The 20,660-nt window shown below is 46.8% G+C and overlaps 1 protein-coding gene across 2 annotated transcripts in view; it reads right to left on the minus strand.

Annotated features, from left to right (window-relative positions):
• The window catches only part of klhl7 (kelch-like family member 7), a 64,331-nt gene extending 44,091 nt beyond the window's left edge, over positions 1 to 20,240 (minus strand). Inside the window, exons 1-7 of one of the 2 annotated variants that reach the window (XM_038797416.1) lie at positions 19,721 to 20,240; positions 4,174 to 4,280; positions 3,970 to 4,063; positions 3,686 to 3,810; positions 2,573 to 2,748; positions 2,035 to 2,209; positions 882 to 1,024 (exon numbers count right to left, since the gene is read on the minus strand). In XM_038797416.1, the coding sequence (XP_038653344.1) occupies positions 882 to 1,024; positions 2,035 to 2,209; positions 2,573 to 2,748; positions 3,686 to 3,810; positions 3,970 to 4,063; positions 4,174 to 4,280; positions 19,721 to 19,839 (939 nt within the window). In that variant the 5' untranslated portion in view covers positions 19,840 to 20,240. Of the gene's footprint in view, positions 1 to 881; positions 1,025 to 2,034; positions 2,210 to 2,572; positions 2,749 to 3,685; positions 3,811 to 3,969; positions 4,064 to 4,173; positions 4,281 to 19,717 lie in introns of both variants that reach the window. The other variant, XM_038797415.1, reaches the window with a different exon arrangement.
• Between the last annotated feature and the right edge of the window lie 420 nt (positions 20,241 to 20,660).

Genomic DNA, 20,660 nt, shown 5'->3' on the forward strand with positions numbered 1-20,660 from the left:
TGGGCCGTTGGCTGCGCACGCGGTTGAGCCTCATCCTGCCTGACACTGGGGGAAAAAGTCCACAACCAGTAGGAGCACTCCACCACAAGGCGGCCCTGACCTATAAGGGAATTTTCCACGGGCGCCTCGGTCCAGAATTTCGGCATCGGCGCACTATGAATCCCGGGGATGGTGGTGAAGTGATCAGGTCCTCCAAATCTGCCCGGAGCTCCACACCCTCTGCCTCCGGCACAGCCGCAGTTGACAGTTTGTGAGGAGGATACACCCCTCAACCTGAAAATGTGTGGCTGGGTCATTGGACCCCAGATCTGACATGGAGACTCAGCCAACCGAGGTCACAACATACCCGGTGGCATCCGTGAAGGATTTTCCCCCTGTGGCGGTCAAGATGGATGATGTGTCGGACTTGTGGGGGGGGGGGGGGGGGGGGGGGAAGAGAGAGAGAGAGAAGTGTTACAACCCGCCCCAAGGCCACGGGGTCTGCACCATCAGGTTTCCTGTGGCCTCACCAGAGTACCATCTCCCCAGATGAGGTGGCGGAGCTATACCTTTAAACCTAGGGACATAAATACCCCAGCCCAAGTGTGGGCCAGGTGTGGAAAACCTTTTCGGGAGAAGATGTTTTTTGTAGGTAAATAAATTGTGTTTTTCTAATCTGTCATCACTTCCTCGCAGTTGCCCGTCTGGGTCTTTACCACCTGCTGAGTATTTCCAACATTTACTGTTTTTATTTCCAGCTTGGAGTGGTTTGGTTAAAGTGTTACATTCCATTTTCTATGCAAGTTTTACATAAGTATGTTCAAGTCTTACAGAATTATTGATTGCAAATGCCTTGTTCCTTGCTTCCCACAGTCCCCCACCTATAGTCCCCCAGTATTTACCTTGGGATTAAAGTATCGACAGGATTGTGGCTGAGATCCACCGAACAATGCAATACGATAATCATGTTTCTTTTGTCTTGGCCGTGTACTTTCTCCCAATTCTTCTCTATCCTCTGGAGACAGAAGATGATAGCGCATGCCACCTGGAAGGAGAAACGGTCAACAATGAGGAACAGTATCAAAGACTTCCTAGACATTCAGGTAATATGATAAAGTAGAATGTTTCAGCACCCATTTGCAATGTCACTCTCTCAGAAAAGGCAAGGTGGTTAGTTAGAAGGATCCACCTCCTCGGAATGTCTAGGAAGTGTTAACTTCCACTTACTTTAAGTTCAATTTATGCATTTTGTGCATTCATCAGTGACTGATCATATTAAATGTCAACACAAATTAGATAGAGTACAACCTTTTCTCTATTACCCCACAAAGTGCTTTACCCTTAACATTTGGCATCACCGCTATTGCATATTTTCAGGACTGCCAATCTTATTGCTTATGCCCACTTAATTAAAATCTGGTCAGTGGCAGCAATTTGGCTCCGAACAACTGGGTTGAGACTGCCTTAATTCACACACGACCAATATGTTGAATCCAAAATTATTTTCCAGGGTTTTAATACATGTCACCAAAAGTTCCTAAACAAATAGATTTGATCCAGCCTAAACATTCTAATGTGCTAGATTACATTCTGATCACTTTAGTAGAATTTTCCCATCAAGAAATATCAACTGTCCAACCTTAGATAAAATGCATATTATTCTTGTTACATCAATCCAGCATATATCTACCATATTGCCACATAATTGTGTTATGAATTCTGTTTTGCTTAGAGTTCAATGGCTACCAAGATGTGTTGATGGTAATTTATATAATTCTGATCTATGTACAAACTCTAATCTAGAAATATGCAGATTCTTGTCTTTCTACCAAAGCCTAGTAAATTTGTATTGACCATATGCTGGTCATTATCAAATATATAAAACATTGAGTAAGTCTTAAATTAAATTGTTTGAAAAAGAGACAGAACCTTGCATTTAGTGTTCTGATTACATCAAAATCCACTCAGTTGAGAGCAGAGATTAAAGTAATCATATTGTTTCCCAATCAAATTAACTATGGCAATGATTTAGGAAGGCATAACACATATACTTACTAATAACCATTTTAAGACACTCTGGATTATCCTGTATGAGTGATTCTGCTTGGACAGTTTTACTTAAGAAATTCTTAGAGATTAGTGGAAATCGGACTTTAGCCAGAATATCAACCATATACTGCTGTCGATTGAGCTCATCATATTTTAACCACCTGACTGCTGCATCATAAACCTGCAGTGGAAAGAAATAAAATATCATAAATGAAACAATCATATCTGAAGAGAACTTACTTCCCTTGAATGTGTATATCGAAGACGCACCATGAGAACAAAATAATATTTTGTTTATCTTCTCAAAAATAGATTCAAAGTAAAACATTAAAATGAAGTGGAAGCATTTATAGCTCCTGAATAATTTTGCAGTCAGCAGAAAATAGCAATAATGGATAGGCTCTCCTCCCATCTAATCCAATGCCAATACATACTACTTTTTCCTATGCCATAGTAACTACACAGATACTTGGTTGTGAAATGTGTACAAATTCACTCGAATAAGGAGGTTTTGTGAAGGGAGTTTGAACATAGATGTTTCTACCTGGTCTTCTGCTCTAACTGTCAGTGCATCTTGTTTCAACAGATGAGTTACTCTTTTGACATCAAGTTGCAAAAACTCATCAGTTTTGTAAACGTCAGTGAAATGCTGATGAATGAATGCATCTGCTGAAGTCTTGAGCTCTGGGCAGTCGAGGCACTCAGCCAACACACTTATTCCTGCAAACAAAGACAGAAAACAACCATGGAAGAACCATAGCCAAATCACATATGTGCCAACTGTCCTCACATAACCTCTTTTTCAATTAGTTATCAATTTTCTTTCGAAAGATTCCATGGCCTCTGGTTCAATTATTTCCTGCAGCGAAATACTTCACACCCCCACAACCATCTGTGTAAAAAATGATTCTTCTAAACACTCTACTCCCTCTCAAGTGACAACAACAATTGATGATCCTTGTTAACCAGTCCGCAACCTGAAGAACTAATCCTTCCTCATCACCGGATTGAAACCCGTCATAATTTTCAAAACTTCTACTGCAAGTTGGAACTCCAGCCAATTTCCTGTTCCCTATTCCAAGGGTGTGAAAGGAAAATGTAATGCCAGGTTTAAAAAATTTTTTTAGAGTACCCAATTCATTTTTTCCAATTAAGGGGCAATTTAGCATGGCCAATCCACCTATCCTGCACATCTTTTGGGTTGCGGGGCAAAACCCACGCAAATACAGGAAGAATGTGCAAACGCCACACGGACAGTGACCCAGAGCCGGGATTGAACCTGGGATCTCGGCGCCATGAGGCAATGTAGTGCCAGGTTGAGATGAGCTAACTCATTATAATCTAATGGTCAATCTGTGAGTTTATTGATCTGCGTGATTTAGCCATTTGCTGGACCATAAGAGCACAACATTGAAAAGATAAGAATCAAAACCAAGATCAACAAACGACTGCATGGAAATCTTTTGAAGCATTTTTCCTTAATTAAGACAGCCACGGTCACTGTACACAGCATCATTTGTCATTATTTCTAGTTTTTAAATGACATTTCAAGAAAATACAGGAGAAAGACATAGCGGGAGGTTTGAGGGATTAAAACATCATCACTACCGCTTACCCTTATTATATGACAGTGTGTTAATAGAGATCAATAACATACCAAGGCAATTTGAAGCATCAATTTGCTCTTTAAGGAACTCAACACACATTTTCTTCACCGGCTCAATCTGATACTGATTTGCTGCATCCAACAGAGATTGGACATTATTACTGTTAACAGAGATCCTGCAAACATTAAAAAGAAATTATTGAAAAATGCAGTTTCTTTGAACCAAATGTTTTGCATTATGTCTTCCAAATTTAAAGCTTAAGGGACTAAATACAACAAGTAAATGACAATTTTAAAAAATGAATATGGGGTTGGGGAAAGAAACATATACTCACCTTGCAGTATACGCAAACTCTACCAGCAGTTCAATTATGTCAGGTTCAGCATCTTTCAGTTCCACTTCATATGACTTTGATTCAAGCATATTTGCTACCAGGGAAGAGCAGGCCATTAATAATTAATTAATTTGGAGTAAAGTGCAATGAGCCTCAATAACCACCCACTGAAACTGTAAATATGATCAGCAGAAACAAACTTACTGGTAAACATTAGACTGAAAAAGTGGCTGGCAGCTGCAAGCACTACTCGATGAGCTGGGACTTTCCGATCCGACACCACCAGAAGGACATCACACAAAATTTTCTGCATAGAAAACATCAACATTTTAAAAAGGAAACAAGCTGTTTATCAGTCCAGTCCATTTCGTATACGAACAGTAATTCTAATCCAGGTGTGCCCGCCTTCTCAGATATCATTTTGTTCCATTTGGGATTGTACGGGGTTTGTAAAGGGGAGACAATTGAATGCCAACGTACGGAGGCTCCAGAATGTTATGATGATGGCGCCGGTAGCTGGGGAGTCAGAAATAGTGGCGTCCATGGATGCGGAGAAAGCTTTTGATAGGGTGGAGTGGAGTTACCTGTGGGAGGTGTTCCAGAGGTTTGAGTTTGGTGAGGGGTTCATTAGCTGGGTGAGGTTGCTGTACAGCTCCCCGGTGGCGAGTGTGGTGACGAATGGGAGGAGGTCAGAGGACTTTCGGCTTTCCAGAGGGACGAGGCAGGGGTGCCCCTTGTCTCCCCTGCTCTTCGCGTTAGCAATTGAGCCCCTAGCCATGGCGCTGAGGGACTCGAAGAATTGGAGGGGAATTGTGCGGGGGGGGCACCGGTTGTCGCTGTATGCAGATGATCTGCTGTTGTATGTCGCGGACCCGGCTGAGGGGATGCCAGAGGTGCTGAGGATACTTGAGGACTTTTCGGAATATAAGCTCAATGTGGGGAAAAGCGAGCTGTTTGTCCTGCACCCGGGGGGTCAGGAGAGGGAGATAGGGGAACTCCCGTTGAGGAGGGCAGAGGGGAGCTTTAGGTATCTTGGGGTCCACGTGGCTAGGACCTGGGGGGCTATGCATAGGCTTAACTTTTTGCAGCTGGTGGGGCAGATGGAGGAGGAGTTCAGGAGGTGGGACGCGCTGCCACTCTCGTTGGCAGGCAGGGTCCAGTCGGTTAAAATGACGGTGCTCCCGAGGTTTTTGTTTCTTTTCCAGTGCCTCCCCATATTGATCCCGAAGGCTTTTTTCAGAAGGGTGAATAAGTCGATTCTGGGGTTTGTGTGGGTGCGGAAGGCCCCGAGAGTAAGGAGGGTATTGTTGGAGCGAAGAAGGGAGGTAGGGGGCCTGGCGCTGCCCAACCTGTGTGGATATTATTGGGCAGCGAACGTGGCGATGATTCGCAGGTGGGTGACAGAAGGGGAGGGTGACGCATGGAAGAGACTGGAGGTAGCGTCCTGTGCGGGTACGAGTCTGGATGCTTTGGTGACGGCCCCACTTCCACTCCCCCCGGCAAAGTACTCCACGTGTCCGGTGGTGGTTGCGTCCCTCAAAATCTGGGGACAGTGGAGGCGGCAAAGGGGGGAAGTGAAGGCCTCAGTTTCGGCCCCGATACGGGGCAATCACCATTTTGCGCCAGGGAGAACGGGTGGGGGATTTGGGAGTTGGCACAGGGCAGGCATCAGACAGTTTGGGGACCTCTTTTTGGATGGGAAGTTCGCGATTCTGGAAGAGCTGGTGGGGAAGTGGAACCTCCCCCCTGGGAATGCTTTTAGGTATATGCAGGTCAGGGACTTTGTTAAGAGGCAGGTGGAGGAGTTTCCGTGGCTGCCGCCAAGGGGGGTGCAGGACAGGGTGCTTTCGGGGACGTGGGTCGGGAAGGGAAGATCTCGGCTATCTACCAGCTGATGCAGGAGGAGGAGGAGGCCTCAGTAGATGAGCTCAAAGCGAAATGGGAGGAAGAGCTAGGGGAAGAGATTGAGGATGGGACGTGGTCGGCCGCCCTGGAGAGGGTGAATTCTTCCTCCTCTTGCGCACGGCTCAGCCTAATTCAGCTGAAGGTGCTGCACAGGGCTCGCATGACGGGGGAAAGGATGAGCCGGTTTTTCGGAGGGGAAGACAGGTGCGGGAGGCCCAGCGAACCACACCTATATGTTTTGAGCATGTCCGGCTCTGGAGGGGTTTTCGAAAGGGGGCGGCGGGGATTTTATCGGAAGTGGTTTGGTCCAGGGTCAGGCCGGGCTGGGGGCTCGCGATCTTTGGGGTAGCTTCGGAGCCGGGAGTGCAGGAGGCGAGAGAGGCCGGCATTCTGGCCTTTGCGTCTCTAGTAGCCCGGCGCAGGATTCTGTTACAGTGGAGGGATACGCGGCCCCCGAGTTCGGAGACCTGGGTCAACGACATGGCTGGGTTCATCAAGTTGGAGAGGATGAAATTTGCCCTGAGGGGGTCGGTACAGGTGTTCTTTCGACGGTGGCCGTCCTTTCTCGATTTCCTGGCGAAAGGGTAGAGAGTGGTCGGTCTCGGCAGCAATCGGGGGGGGGGGGGGTTTGTTTTTGCGGTGGTGGGTTTGTTATGTTATTTTATTCTTTCTTCTTTTGCTATTTGTTGTTATTTATTTGGGGGGGGGGAAAAAAAGAGTTATTTTCTTGTTTTGGTGTGGGAACACGCCTTGTTTGTTTTAAATTGCGGGGAGAAAATTTGTTATTGTTATTAAAAAACTTGAATAAAAATTATTTAAAAAAAAAGAATATGCAACTATAATAAAAGCAAGGTACTATGAATGCTGTAAATCTGAAATAAATAATGGAGTTAAGAGACATTTCTTAAAAATATATTTTTATTGGAGGTATTTCAAGTATATACAGAACAGAAACGAGCAAACAACAGGAAACCATCTACAATTAACACTATTCCCCCGTACCAGCCTCTCTCCCCACCTGCACTCCGGGTCCTCTGGCACTCCAAATACATCACCCATGGGCTCGGCACCACCTCCATTCCCATGTAGTTTGACATTACGTTTGCAAACTCTTTCCAGAACCCCTCCAACCTCGGACATACCCGAAACCTCGGACATGGTTCGCCAGACGCCTTGTGCAATGCCCACACATATCTTCCACCCCTGGAAAAAACAGTTCATCCGTCATATGAGCCCTATGCATCACCCAAAACAATACGAGACTCAGTCTTGCACACGACGAAGACTAGCTTATCATCCACTAAGCCTCACTCCACACCTCAGTTGCATCGCAGCTACCAACTCCTCCTCCCTCCACCTGGAATACGAATGACCACTCCACACAGCCAAACGCCTTCTCGGCACCCACAGACGCAACCACCTCCATCTCCCGGCCCGTCGAGGGAATAGCATCCGAACATTGGCCGATAGCTGTCACCCTTCATGGACCCCGTCTGATCCTCCCGTATCACCCCTGCACAAAATTCTTTATCTGCACCACCAGCACCTTCACCAATAGTTTCACATCCATACTTAACAACGATATCGGATTGCACGATCCACACTGCTCTGGGTCTTTGTGTTCCATTAAAATGAGCGAGATAAACCCCGGACACCGTGTGGGAGGGAGCTCGCCCCTCCCCACCTATTCATTATACATCTCCACTCACAAGGGCCCCAGCTCCGACCCAAACTACTTAAAAAACTCCGCCCGGGGCCTTCCCTGACTGTATTGCCCCCATACGCTCCCCCAGTCCAAACGAGTCCCTCAGCCTGGGCCCTCGCCTCATCCACCCAGGGAACTCCAGCCGATCCAGAAATCATCTCATGCCCTCACCTCCTGCTGTGGGCTCTTAACTTCACAATTTCCAATAAAAAGCCTCAAACACCCATTTACCTCCTTCAGCTCCATTACCAGCTTGCCCCCCCCCCCAATCCTTCATCTGCTCCCCCCCCCCCGTCTTTCATCTGCCCAATCTCCCTCACCACCTGCCTCCTCAGCTGATGCGCGAGCATCCTGCTCGCCTTCTCCCACTACTCATACACTGCCCATTAGTCCTGCGCAGTTGTCCCACCTCCTCCCCTGTTGACACTAGCCCAAACTCTATTTGGGGCTTCTGCCTCTCCTTCAGCGGGGCCGCCTCAGGCGTCACTGGGATATCTCTGGTCCACCGCCAGAATGGCCTCCAGCAGCCTCAGCCTCTCTGCCCGCTCCGCCCTCACCTTATGCGCCTTAATTGAAACAAACTTCCCTCTAACCACTCTCCTCAACGCAAAGGTCACCCCCATCTTATTATGTTCCATGTAGTTCCGGATAGCCACCCCCATCTTCTCACAGACTGTCTGATCGGCCAATAACCCCACATTCAACCCCCAATGCGTACTCTGGGAGCTTGCTCCCTCCATCCACCCAGTGAGGCATGTGGTCAGACACCACAATCATAGAATACTCAGCCCCAACCACCCCGCCAACAGTGCCTTGTCCAGGACACAAAAAAATAATTAAAAAGTTAATCGATTCGGGAGTACCCCCTGTGGACATGCGAAAAGAACGAGAATTCCTTCAACCTTGGCCTCTGAAACCGCCACGGTTCCACTCCCCATTAGCTTAATAAATCCCAAGAACGCCCTCTATCCCCCGCTTCACTCCTGTTAACTAGCCTATCCCCTAGTATGGTAACCCCCACTCGAGGCAACTGCCTTCCTCAAACTGACCCTCAATCCCACGTATCCGCTCCACCGCATTCCCACTTAAACCCAAAACCCCAATAACCCACATGATATAAAACATGATACAACATTCAACACCGCCGAAAAGCCCCAAAACTCCCCTCACTGCTAACTCCATAGTCCAAAGTTCTTACAAGTCCCCAAGTTCATGGTCTCGCAAAAACCTACTCGCCTCCTCCAGCATGTCCATGTAGAACTCCTGGCCCTGGTAGATGGCCAACAACCGGGCTGAGTACAACACCCCAAACTTCACGCGTTGCTTAAACAGGACGGTTTGGACTCTGTTGAATACAGCCCGGCGTTTAGCCAGGTCTGCACTCAGATCCTAGTAGGCCCGAATCACATTCCCTTCCGAGGTGCACTTCCTCGCCTCCTTCGTCCACCAGATATCTGTGCAAACGTACCACCATCGTCCTTGGCTGCTCCCCCATCTTTAGCCTCCTCCGCAGTGACCTGTGCACTTGAACCACCTAGGGGGTGGGGGGGGGGGGGGAAAGAAAGTCAATCAAAGCCCCCCCTCCCCCTTCTCAATGGCTGCCGGAATCAGGTCTGTCACCTTAGCCAGGTCCTCTCAGGCCTCCTGCCTTTGCTGCCAGAACTTGGCCATCATAAACTCCACCAACTGTTCCGTGGACCATTAAGCAGACAACACCACAGAGTTCTCCGCTATCTTTCCCTCTGTCGCACTTCATGAAAGCTCCTGGTCTGACTGTTGCCCCTTGACAGTTGCACTCCGAACTTGTTTGGTGGGGCGAGATATGCCCACCCGAAGAAGAATTCTAGCTCTGTCTGTTCCTGTAATTTGTACCAGTAACCCCCCCCCCCCCCCCGGTGAACGGGTAACAAGGACCAAACAATTCCCCCTCAAGCCGGAGTCACTAAAGATGCGACCACTTACTCCATGACTGCCACACAAAGTCTCCAAGAAGAGCCATATTCAACTTGAAACGTTAATTCTGTTTCTCTCTCCACAGATGCTGTCAGACCCGTGGAGTTTTCCAACATTTTCTGCTTTTATTAAGAATATGTAACTGGTCCCTTGTAGTACTAAACTTGTGTATTGCAGAAAAAAAAAGACCTGCATTTGAAGGTTTTCATCTTACATGCATCAGGACAGATCCAAGAATGTCAAATTCCAAAGGGAGCAACAATTAATACTGCATGAGAAAAGGTTGCTCGTTGGTTGGCAAATTGAATCTGATTGGTTGAGGTGTTGCCATGGATTATGTATGAGTGAACTGATACCCTCCTTAGTATTAAGAGAGGAACAATGGCTGGACTTATTCCTTTTGTCTACTGAACACAGGTTCCTGTGTATGAATGTACGTAGCTTCTAGCAAGCATGATGTGAGCCACAATGCAAACCCAGCTAACAATCTTAAATTGTTTTTTGGTGTAATTCTAGCACACTTGGGATTGTTCAGCTCATGCTGTTCACTTGTGGAATCATCTACAGATAGACATTATGTTCAGAGTAATGCAAGCACAAGATGGTTTAGTCTGGTCAGGACTCTCTGCCTTATGCAAACAGCAATTTGACACATTCTGCCAAATGTTGGAATGTACAGCCTATGACACTGAAATTCATATGCCACATCACTCACTTGTGTGGACAGAACGTCTTTTTGTTAGTCAAAAATACCACTCATATTGCTTTTGCACACAGCAGCAATACGAAATAACTAGCTTCACCAGTTGCTCAAAATTTTGTGACACCATACCCATCCGTGGTAATTTGAGGTAGATCAGGCACCTTTCGGGTCTGAAACTGGTGGCCTTAGGTCCATTTGGGATTCACTGGGAGACAATTCTCTGATTGGAGTCGCCATTATTTTGCAGGAAAGCTTTGATTCGCCCTATTTTGGCATCAGCTTGCATGGTGAGCAATTATCTCAGGTCCTATTTACAAGATTGTCAATAAGGCCTTTATTAGAGCACGTGGAGCTGTCGGAATCGTAACATATATTGAAAAATAATTTTTCCAGTTAACAACCGTCTAAGTTACAAAATATGTTCAATACTCAAAGTACCTAATCTTCTCGGTTTCATTTCAATGATGTGTGCCACTGGTAGGTAGGCTGTGGTAGAGAATCAATTAGCCGATTTCTGGAGGAAAGGAAGCTCATTAGACTGCTCCTTTGCAAAGGTGAATTTCAGCACAGGATGCAGCGTATGAAAGTGTGCAAAAAATTCTTACTTGCAGCTGCAGATTCAAATACAGCAAACAAATCATCTGCATATCAAAATATGGACAGGTTAGTAGGTATGGGATCATTCCATCAAAAGCATGTTTCTCAAGAAAACCAATGAAATTTTTAATATGAGCTAGGCCAAGTGAAGATCCCATTGCAACATCACCTATTTGAGCATACATGGTGTCTTTAAAGCTGAACTCAACTGTGAGAGCTGCTGCATACATAAATTCAGATTCAGAAATGGTGTTAGATTACCATGATATAGTGTATATATGTCTATGGCTTTTTTGAGCAGCACATTAGTGAATAGGCTTGCAAGATTGAACAGGCACATTATCACAGCATTGTTATCGATAGGCAGACAGGTCACATGTATTCTTGGCAAAAGTGATGGAATCCTTCACTGTGAATATGGAAAGTTCACCTAGAATTGGTTGTAGCAACTCACGCCACCATTTTGTGCAGAATTGGCAGATAAAATAGGGCATGATGGGACAGCACATGTGTGTCTGGGGAAGCCTTATATACATGAATGTAATGAACCATCAGGACAAATTCTATCATGCGCATCCACTGATAGCTGGCAGCCACTGCCCTCAAGTCAAAAAGACATTAAGCATATAGCACAAATTAATGTGCTAAGAATTACACTAACAATATTAAATTATCAGTTGGGCTTGCAATGTGGTTCACTTACGCATGCTAGTAGTAACATATATTCACATGCAGAGACCTGTCTTCTGCACGCAAAAGGAACATGTCCAAGTATCGCGCCTTTTTTTTAAAAATCAGACAAGAACGTGGGGAACAATAGTTCCCTGGTACATCCTCCATGACAACACATCAACCAGAGTTAACTGACCAACCATTTTCTTTAAAACCTTCATCCTGTTCTCACCAAGCACCTAGACCAGATGAACACAAGAGTAATGGACAACGTCGGGCTGGGAAGGCCCGAGGATGAAGAAGGTCGTTCTTGAGCGGGGGTGAAGGGAGGGAGGCTTGGCCCTTCCAAACTTTATTAATTACTACTGAGCAGCTAATATTTCGATGGTTTGGAAGTGGGTAGTGGGGGGAGGGGTCGGTGTGGGAGAGGGTAGAGGCGGCATCTTCTGGAAGCTCTGTTAACAGCTCCTCTGCCGTTCCCGCCAGCTCGGTACTCCACAGGCCCAGTGGTGGTGGCAGCCCTAAGAGTATGGGGGCAATGGAGGCAGCATACGAGACTGGAGGGGTGTCGGTGTGGTCACCGATCTGTGACAATCACCGGTTCGCTCCGGGGGCCTGGATGGGGACTTTAGGAGGTGGCAACAGGCAGAGATTGAGAGATTTGGGGATCTCTTTATTTGAGGAGGGGTTCCCGAGCCTGGAGGAGCTAGAGGAGTATTTGAGTTGCCGGGTGGGAACAGATTTCGGTACCTACAGGTACAGGACTTTGTCCGGAGGCAGGTTCCAAGGAGGCAGCTTCCAAGCTTCCTTCGCCTCCCTCTAAAGGGACTACAGGATAAGTAGATGGCAAAAACAGGGGTTGGGGAGTGGAGGGTCTCAGAAATATACAAAGAATTGATGGAGTGGGAAGGAGTCCCAAACGGGGAGGTGAAGAGGAGCTGGGAGGACAAGTTGGAAGTCGGGCCCTGAGAAGAGTCAATGCATCCTCGTCGTGTGCCAGATTGAGCCTGATCCAGTTCAAGGCGGTCCACAGAGCTCATATGACTGTGGCCCGGATGAGTAGGTTTTTTGATCCAGTTCAAGGCGGTCCACAGAGCTCATATGACTGTGGCCCGGATGAGTAGGTGTTTTGAGGACGTGGAGGACAGGTGTGAGATGTGCGGGGGAAGTCCAGCGAATCATGTACATATGTTCTGGGCGTGTCCGAAGTGGAGGGGATTTTGGCAGAGATTCTCAGATGTCATATCAGAGGTCCTGGAAGTGAGGGTGACTCCGAGTCCAGAGGTGACAATATTTGGAGTGTCGAAAGATCCAGGAGCCCAGGGTGGGCGAGAGAGGCCGATATTTAGGCCTTTGCCTTCCTGGTAGCCGCAGGCGGATTTTGCTGGGATGGAGGGACTTGGAGTCTCCAAAGTCGGGGGTGTGGGTCAGTGACATGGCAGAGTTTCTCAGGCTACAGAAGATTAAGTTTGCCTTAAGGGGTTTATTACAGGGGTTCACTCGGAGGTGGCAGCTGTTCATCGACTTCTTGAAGAAAAACTGACCATCAGCAGGAGGGTGGTGGAAAGGGGAAGCATGGAAGTGGAGAATAAGGGCAGGGAATCTAATGTATGGGTAGCTAGGAGTTAGGGCCGGGGGGGGGGGGGGGGGGGGGGGGGAAGAGAGTTGGGTATGTTTTGTGTCGGACCGCTCTGCTATTTAGAATGTTGATATGTTATGTTAAAATTATAAATGCCTCAATAAACTGTTTTCTAAAAAAAATGGACAACTTCGAGCAACTAACTTTAACGCCCTCCTCTCCTTTTCCCCCACCTAATCCAGCAGCCACAAGAGTAATATAAAAAAAAATTTTTAAATATTTTTATTAGGGTATTTGCAATTTTTATAATAACAATAACAGCGACATAAACATGGCACAATAAACATTTCCACCCCCATCACAATCTTCACACCCCCACTACAATAAAACAACAGTCTAGCCCTCACCACCCCACCCCAACCCCCCCCCCCCCCCCCCCCCCCCCCCCCCAACCTTTTTGGAATTCTGCTTCTGCTGACATTTTAATTTTCCCCGAGAAAGTTAACAAATTGCTCCCACCTCCGTGTGAACCCTAACATTGACTCTCTTCAGGCGAACTTTATTTTCTCGAGACTGAGAAACCCAGCCATGTCACTAACCCAGATCTCTACACTCGGGGGCTTCAAGTCCCTCCACATTAATAAGATTCGTCTACGGACTACTAGGGAGGCAAAGGCCAAGGCGTCAGCCTCTTTCACCCCCTGAACTCCCAGCCCATCCGACACGCCAAAGATCGCCACCTCCGGACTCGGCACCACCCATGTTTTCGAGTACCGTGGACATTGCCTTAGCAAAACCCTGCCAAAACCCTCCAAGCTTCAGGCATGCCCAAAACATGTGGACATGATTTGCTGGGCGTCCCGCGCACCTTGCACAGCTGTCCTCTACCCCGAAAAACTTGCTCATCCAGGTCACCGTCACGTGTGCCCAGTGGACTACCTCGAATTGTATCAGGCTAAGTCTGGCACATGATGAGGTTGTGTTAATCCTGCTTAGGGCTTCCGCCCACAGACCCGCTTCTATCTCTCCTCCCAACTCATTTGTAATATTAAATCTTTACAGAACTTAAACCTACCAAAACTACATTCTAATCTCCTACCGAAGGTATTTCTCTATGATTTCTATGATTTGCAGGGTGTTTGCAAATAGAACATAGAACATTACAGCGCAGTACAGGCCCTTCGGCCCACGATGTTGCACCGTCCTGTGATACCCTTCTAAAGTCCCTCTATAATATTCCCTTATCGTCCATATGCCTATCCAATGACCATTTGAATGCGTTTAGTGTTGGCGAGTCCACTACTGTTGCAGGCAGGGCATTCCATGCCCTTACTACTCCCTGAGTAAAGAACCTACCTCTGACATCTGTCCTATATCTATCTCCCCTCAATTTAAAGCTATGTCCCCTCGTGCTGGACATCACCATCCGAGGAAAAAGGCTCTCGATGTCCACCCTATCTAATCCTCTGATCATCTTGTATGCCTCAATTAAGTCCCCTCTTAACCTTCTTCTCTCCAACGAAAACAGCCTCAAGTCCTTCAGCCTTTCCTCATATGATCTTCCCTCCATACCAGGCAACATTCTTGTAAATCTCCTCTGTACCCTTTCCAATGCTTCCACATCCTTCCTATAATGTGGCGACCAGAACTGCACACAATACTCCAAATGCGGCCGCACCAGAGTTTTGTACAACTGCAACATGACCTCATGGCTCCGAAACTCAATTCCTCTACCAATAAAAGCTAACACACCGTACGCCTTCTTAACAACCCTCTCAACCTGGGTGGCAACTTTCAGGGATCTATGGACATGGACACCAAGATCTCTCTGCTCGTCCACACTACCAAGAATCTTACCATTAGCCCAGTACTCTGCCTTCCTGTTATTCCTTCCAAAATGAATCACCTCACACTTTTCTGCATTAAACTCCATTTGCCACCTGTCAGCCCAGCTCTGCAGCTTATCTATGTCCCTCTGTAACTTGTAACATCCTTCTGCACTGTCCACAACTCCACCGACTTTAGCGTCATCTGCAAATATACTTACCCATCCTTCTACGCCCTCCTCCAGGTCATTTATAAAAATGACAAACAGCAACAGCCCCCAAAACAGATCCTTGTGGCACACCACTAGTAACTGGACACCAGTCAGAGCATTTCCCATCTACCACCACTCTTTGTCTTCTATCAGCTAGCCAATTTCTGATCCAAACTGCTAAATCACCCTGAATCCCATGCCTCTGTATTTTCTGCAATAGCCTACCGTGGGGAACCTTATCAAACTCTTTACTGAAATCCATATACACTACATCAACTGCTTTACCCTCATCCAACTGTTTGGTCACCTTCTCGAAGAACTCAATGAGGTTTGTGAGGCACGACCTACCCTTCACAAAACCATGTTGACTATCTCTAATCAAATTATTCCTTTCCAGATGATTATACATCCTATCTCTTATAAACCTTTCCAAGACTTTTCCCACAACAGAAGTACGGCTCACTGGTCTATAGTTACTGGGGTTATCTCTACTCCACTTCTTGTACAAGGGGACAACATTTGCTATCCTCCAGTCCTCTGGCACTATTCCTGTAGACAAAGATGACTTAAAGATCAAAACCAAAGGCTCAGCAATCTCCTCCCTAGCTTCCCAGAGAATCCTAGGATAAATCCCATCCGGCCCAGGGGACTTATCTATTTTCACACTTTTCAGAATCGCTAACACCTCCTCCTTATGAATCTCAAGCCCTTCTAGTCCAGTAGCCTGTATCTCAGTATTCTCCTCGACAACTTTGTCTTTTTCTTGTGTGAATACTGACGAAAAATACTCATTTAGCACCTCTCCTATCTCCTCGGACTCTACGCACAACTTCCCACTACTGTCCTTGACTGGCCCTACTCTTACCTTAGTCATTCTTTTATTCCTGACATACCTATAGAAAGCGTTAGGGTTATCCTTGATCCTACCTGCCAAAGACTTCTCATGTCCTCGCTTGGCTCTTCTTAGTTCTCTCTTTAGAGCCTTCCTAGCTAACTTGTAACTCTCAAGCGACCCAACTGAACCATCACGTCTCATCTTCACATAAGCCTCCTTCTTCCTCTTGACAAGTGTTTCAACTGCTTTAGTAACCCATGGTTCCCTCACTTGACCACTTCCTCCCTGCCTAACAGGTACATACTTATCAAGGACACGCAGTAGCTGTTCCTTGAACATGCTCCACATTTCCATTGTGTCCATCCCCTGCAGTTTTCCTCTCCAGGCGATGCATCCTAGGTCTTGCCTCATCGCATCATAATTGCCTTTCCCCCAGCAATAACTCTTGCCCTGCGGTTTATACCTATCCCTTTCCATCGCTAAAGTAAACGTAATCGAATTGTGATCACTATCACCAAAATGCTCACCTACCTCCAAATCTAACACCTGTCCTGGTTCATTACCCAGTACCAAATCCAATACGGCCTCGCCTCTTGTTGGTCTATCAACATACTGCATCAGGAAACCCTCCTGCACACATTGGACAAAAACGGATCCATCTAAAGTACTCGAACTATAGTGTATAGGAGCAGCATTTTACCCACTTTCATACCTCCCATCAGCCAACCTCATCTTTAGCTGGGAGGCTCTCCACTTAACCTCATACTCAAAGAAAAGAAAAACTATTAACATTTATAAAATTCATGATGCAACAAGACAATAACAAAAGCACAACGTAAAGAATGTGTACAACACTTGTAAAAAAAACAACGATAATTTCTTTATATAAACCAACAATGTAAAAATACTGAACTTTAAAACACACAGTAGCTTCAACATATGTAAAACAAAGCAAGAATTAAACAGAGTTCAAACTAAACTTCTGAACAAATAAGTTTGCATCTTCTGGAGAGTCGAAAAAGTGATCCTTCTCCCCAACAGACACCCAGAGGCGGGCTGGGTTTAATAGGCTGAACTGGATAGCCTTTTTATATGGAGCGGATGTCTTCTCGTTGAAAGCCGCTCTCTTCTTTGCCAGGTCAGCACTGAAGTCTAGATACAGCTGGATCAAGTGGCCTTCCCAATTTGTATCCCGGTGTTCCCTGGCCCGTCGAAGAACCTGTTGTTTCTTCTTGAAATTGTGGGATCTTATAATGATCATACGTGGGGGTTCCCCACAGTGCGAGATGTCGGTCACAGTGTAATGAGCATGACCTAGCTCGGAGGGGTGGTGGGAGGGAAACATTTCATGAAAACCCCTTCGCCCACCAGGGAAGGTATCAGGCGGATGGGGGACCTCTTCCTAGACGGAAAGCTTGCGACCTTAGAGGAGTTGGAGGGGAAGTGGGGTCTACCCCCAGGGAATTCCTTTAGGTACATGCAGGTTAGGGCGTTTGTTAGGCGGCAGGTAGCGGAGTTTCCGCTATTGCCGCCAAGGGGGGTTCAGGACAGGGTGCTCTCGGGGACGTGGGTCGGTGAGGGTAGGATCTCTGCAATTTATCAGGTGATGCAGGAGGGGGAGGAGGCCTCGGTGGAGGAGCTGAAAGTGAAGTGGGAGGTGGTGTTGGGGGAGGAGATTGACGAGGGGACGTGGGTGGACGCCCTGGGGAGGGTGAATTCCTCCTCTTCTTGCGCACGGCTTAGTCTAATCCAGCTAAAGGTGCTGCATAGGTCGCATATGACTAGGACCAGGCTGAGCCGGTTCTTTGGGGGTGAGGACAGGTGTGGCAGGTGTTCGGGGAGCCCAGCGAATCACACCCACATTTTCTGGGCGTGTCCGGCGTTGGAGGGTTTCTGGAAGGGGGTGGCGGGGACCTTGTCCAGGGTGGTTGGCTCCAGGGTGGAACCGGGCTGGGGGCTCGCTATTTTTGGGGTAGCATCGGAGCCGGGAGTCCAGGAGGCGAGAGAGGCCGGTATTCTGGCCTTTGCGTCCCTAGTAGCCCGGCGAAGGATCTTTTTGCAGTGGAGGGACGCAAAGCCCCCAAGCCCGGAATCCTGGATCAACGACATGGCCGGGTTCGTTAAACTGGAGAGGGTCAAGTTTGCCCTGAGGGGGTTGGTGCAAGGGTTCTTCCGGCGGTGGCAGCCTTTTCTTGATTTCCTGGCGGAGCGTTAGAGGGTGGTCAACTTCAGCAACAACCCGGAAGGGGGGGGGGGGGACCATGGGTTCGTTATGGGGGTTTGTTCTTATGGTTCTATGTTTATTACTCTTTCTTGTTGTTAATTTAGTGTTTTTGTATTGGGGGAGGGGTTATTGTTTTTCTCTTTTCGTTTTGGGATAAAATTTGTTGTTGGAAAATTTTAACAAAAATTATTTTAAAAAAAGAAAAGGTAAATGATAGGTTTTTATAGCAAGCAGATTTGAGTATGGAATGTAAGGAAGTCTAGCTGCACTGGTATAGAACCTAGGTGAGATGACATCTGGAATATTGTGTCTCCGTACCCAAGGAAGGATATATTGGTCAGAGAGGAAGTGCAATGGAGGTTCACCAGACTAATTTCTGGGTTTGTATTCTGTAGAGTTTAGAAGAATGAAAGGTGATCTCATTGAAAATGTATAAAATTCAGGGTTGACACAGGAAGGATGTTTCTACTTGTTGGGAGGGTCTAAAACCTCAGGACACAGTCTCAGAATAAGAGGTAAGCATTTAGGATCAAGGTGAATCTTTGGAATTGCCTACCCAAGAGGACTGTGGAGGCTCAGTTACTGAGTGTGTTCATAGCCGAGGTCGATAGATTTCTAGGTACCAATACCAATGAGCACAAGGGATAGATCAGGTATGCTCTACTTAAAAGATTAAGCAGATTCGGCGAGGTGAATGGACTGCTCCTGCTCCAATGTTCATGACAATGCAACACTCCCTCTGTAATTGGGCTGAACTGTCAGCCTAGATTATGGACTCTAGCATTACATCTTCTGACTCAGAAGCAAAGGTGCTACCACTGAACCAAACACCATGCGCAGTACCCGTCTCCTCACTACCCTTTCCCCCTCACAAATTAAACATAACTGATGCTCAAGCGGAGTTTAACTAAGAACATAAAAAGCAGATTTGTACCTTCTTGGTCATGACAGTTCACCCAGCATTCTTTGTCGCCCGGTTACATATTTTAGATTTAGAACAGTACAGCACAGAACAGGCCCTTCGGCCCTCGATGTTGTGCCGAGCAATGATCACCCTCCTCAAACTCACATATCCACCCTATACCCGTAACCCAACAACTCCCCCTTAACCTTACTTTTTTGGACACTACGGGCAATTTATCATGGCCAATCCACCTAACCCGCACATCTTTGGACTGTGGGAGGAAACCGGAGCACCCGGAGGAAACCCACACACACACGGGGAGGACGTGCAAACTCCGCACAGACAGTGACCCAGCCGGGAACCGAACCTGGGACCCTCGAGCTGTAAAGCATTGATGCTAACCACTATGCTACCATGCTGCCCCTGACATATACTCTCTGAACCTTGGCAGTGGGCAAGTCTCAGATACTAAGAGTAGACTTAACCACACCATCAAATAACAATCAAATGGAAAATTATCAGCTGCCACTCTAAGCACTGTTCCTTCATATTTTAAGAGGAACTGTGTCATTGGGCAGCTTGCCGTCATCATCGTATGTTAATACTCCACAGAAACATGCATATAATCCTTACCTGTTTCGCATGTTGTTCATGAAACCCATAAAAGTTGCCAGAAGCTTGGCTTCCTCCCTGGCTGCGAATTTTTTCTCACTTTTCTTCTTAATGCAGCCTTTTTCTGTCCCCACAGACGCCATGGCAACATTGAGAGAGACCACGAGTCGAGTCAGGCCAGGCCGGGCTGGCACCAGGGATCAGAGACAACTCACATTCACACGGGGAAATTTAGATAATTATATCTTGGGTGGGGAGTCCCAGGGCCTTGGAAGAGCTGCGGATATTTTTAGGTTGTCGGGTACAGGAAATATATGCTGGTTGTTATTTAAGGGAGCGGATTGCACGATGATGCGTTAACTTCTGTCAGAAGGGGGCCTGAAAGCAGAATAAGTTGTCAGTATTTTGAGTTGTGCTGGCAGCCGGCACAACCTCTCCCCCTCCTCTCTCACCCGAACACCAACAACTGCCGCGACAAGACAGACTCCCCCACAGAGAGAAAGAAGCACCGAGCCACAAATAAAATCTCTCCTCATCCACTCGCTGGCGCCCTCACAGGATGTCACGGCTCCAAAGAGGAAGCAATACTCGGGGCTTGACCGAGTTTCATCCCCCCCCCATCCACTCTGTTCCTCCCAGTCTTTGCGCACAATTTTTCTTTTCTGGCCGACTTATTCTCCACAATAAGTTCCAGGAAAAAAAGTACTTTCATGCAAATAACTATTATGATTTATTTTTAAGTGTAAAAAAACACACCAACAAATGTTGGAAACTGTCAAAAATTAGCACCTTGAGTTACCTGAAGACTATCAGGAGGCAAGTCACTCAAGTGATTAACACGGTAAATATCCAAATTTATCTCCCAAAAAAAGCACACTGCAACAATATTTTATCTGCCACTTAACACGGTAACACCATATAAATTGAATCTCGATCCACAAATGGTCAATGCTAGAAGAATTAA

The sequence above is a fragment of the Scyliorhinus canicula genome, chromosome 5 (assembly GCF_902713615.1).
Source record: "Scyliorhinus canicula chromosome 5, sScyCan1.1, whole genome shotgun sequence".
Taxonomy (NCBI): Eukaryota; Metazoa; Chordata; class Chondrichthyes; order Carcharhiniformes; family Scyliorhinidae; genus Scyliorhinus; species Scyliorhinus canicula.